At 38.6% G+C, this 2,116-nt stretch overlaps 1 protein-coding gene across 1 annotated transcript; it reads right to left on the minus strand.

Moving 5' to 3' along the window:
- Positions 1 to 1,115: 1,115 nt before the first annotated feature.
- LOC117173647 lies at positions 1,116 to 1,826 on the minus strand. The gene has a single exon (XM_033362288.1). The coding sequence runs from the start codon at positions 1,824 to 1,826 to the stop codon at positions 1,116 to 1,118; it is 711 nt and encodes a 236-aa protein (XP_033218179.1).
- Between the last annotated feature and the right edge of the window lie 290 nt (positions 1,827 to 2,116).

The following is a 2,116-nucleotide window of genomic DNA, read 5'->3' on the forward strand; positions in this document are numbered from 1 at the left end:
ATGAAAAGATCCAAAGGATGTCTTAAAGACGACAAATCATATAACATAGAGGTACATTCTAAGGACGTCTTTAGGACGTCCCGGTTACGGTTTACTACATCGTAAAGACACCTTAACGACATGGACATAGGATATCGTAAAGTTGTAGTAAAAATAAAGTTGTCGTAATTACTACAGTTGTCGTAAAGATGTCGTGACGATGTCATAAAGACGTCGCCAAATTTTGTGCCCACTGGGAAACTCTGAGATTTTCAATGTAAAAAATTAATTGAATTATTATTACTATTATTATTTAATTAATTCAATTATTGTAAATAATTTAATTAAACAGTTTAATTAATTAATTATTCTATTCTATTATAATTTAATTAATTTAAATTTATTAATTATACATCCGGTTATACATCATAGCCACGGACTAAGTCAAGTGACTGATGAGATTAGAATGTTATAATTTAATTCAACTAATTCAATACGATGCTTGAAGTCTCCTGCGATAATGTCGTAGGTATATAATTACGAGCGGCCACGAGCGTTGGAGGCGACAACAGTCACCTCTGGATGCTTTCTCAAAGCTACCATCTGATAGAATTGTTTGAATTATTATTACTATTATTATTCAATTAATTTAGTTAATTTAATTAATTAAATTAGTTTGATCAATTTAGTTAATTTAATTAATTCAATTAATTTATTTTAATCTATTGAATTAATTAATTATTCTTGACAGCAGACTATTTACTACATCCTGATACACAAAGATTCATTATTCTTAAATATCGAGATAGTGCCCTCGGAGAGATTCAACTTCAAAAATAAATTGAATTATTATTACTATTATTATTTAAATAATTTAATTAATTTAAGTAATTTAATAAATTCAAATAATTTAATTTACTAATTATTCTACCTTGCAGAAGTCGAATTTAGTAACCATTTTTTTCAGGAAAAATTTGCAAAATATTTTCTACGTCCTGATTTGCAAAGATTCATGATTCTTAGATATCGAGAGCTAGCGTTTGCAATCGTGGCAGCCTGTCCTGCATCGTTTTGAGTTCTGTACGTTGCCACCAGACCATAGCCGCATGAAGGAGCCCCCATTTTAGGACAGCGGATTAGAGCCATGCAAGAATTATAGGCCCTATTCTCCATGTCAACCCAAAAGCTCTCCCACACATCCAGAAAGTCATGACGAATTTTCTGCATTGGGTCTCGAGGTGCTTTGCCCAGTTCAGTTTGCTATCTAGGATTACGCCCAGATATTTAACCGAGTCTGACAACGTCAGCATCCCGCTACAAAAAACAGGAGCGTCAACTTTCGGCAACTCGTAATTCTTCGTGAAAATGACCATACTGATCTTTTCCGAATTTATCGAGAGCCATGAGCTCTCGCACCAGAGTTCTACAATGCGCAGCGCGACCTTGTAAGGCCCATCGACACCCCCTTCTGGACACCCTCGTGGCGCTACTCCTTTAACTAGGCCTTCACCCCGTCTGGTTTCGAGTCTTCTTCGGCGTAACAAACTTCCTATCCAGCTTACCAACCGGTTTGGTACTCTACACCTCAAATCCTCTCTACAGATGACTTCTGGAGGGGTATTACTGAAGGCACTCTCTATATCCAAGAACTTTCCCACAGCATACCCCTTTTGTCCAAACTGCTGCACCAATTTTGCCACAACAACATGGAGTGTCGTCTCTACCGAGCAGTCTGCCTGAAAAGCATGCTGCCCTCTGTGCAGCGGTGAGGTCAAATGTACCTCATCCTTCATATATCTCTCAACCAGCCTCTCCAGCGTCTTTAGAATAAAAGACGCTAGGCTCATCGGTCTGAAGTCTATTGCAGGAGTGCACCCCTCCCTCCCGGGTTTGGGAATAATGGCCACTCTACCATCCTTTCATGCCAACTCTTGGCCCTAGTCTTCCTCCTCTAGGTCGGTTTGAATTCGCCGATAACCCGGGAAGTGAACTTTTATCAGGCGGTTCAGCGTCGCTTTTTCGTCTTCGACAAACTCGCTATTTTCGAGCCTTATGCGCCCAAGGCGAGCTTTCGGGTTTTCGCTAGGATTATGTGAAGCCTTGTTATTTCTGGAAGATCTTTCAATTCCTCACAGAA

Source organism: Belonocnema kinseyi, chromosome 5 (assembly GCF_010883055.1).
Source record: "Belonocnema kinseyi isolate 2016_QV_RU_SX_M_011 chromosome 5, B_treatae_v1, whole genome shotgun sequence".
NCBI classification, from domain to species: domain Eukaryota; kingdom Metazoa; phylum Arthropoda; class Insecta; order Hymenoptera; family Cynipidae; genus Belonocnema; species Belonocnema kinseyi.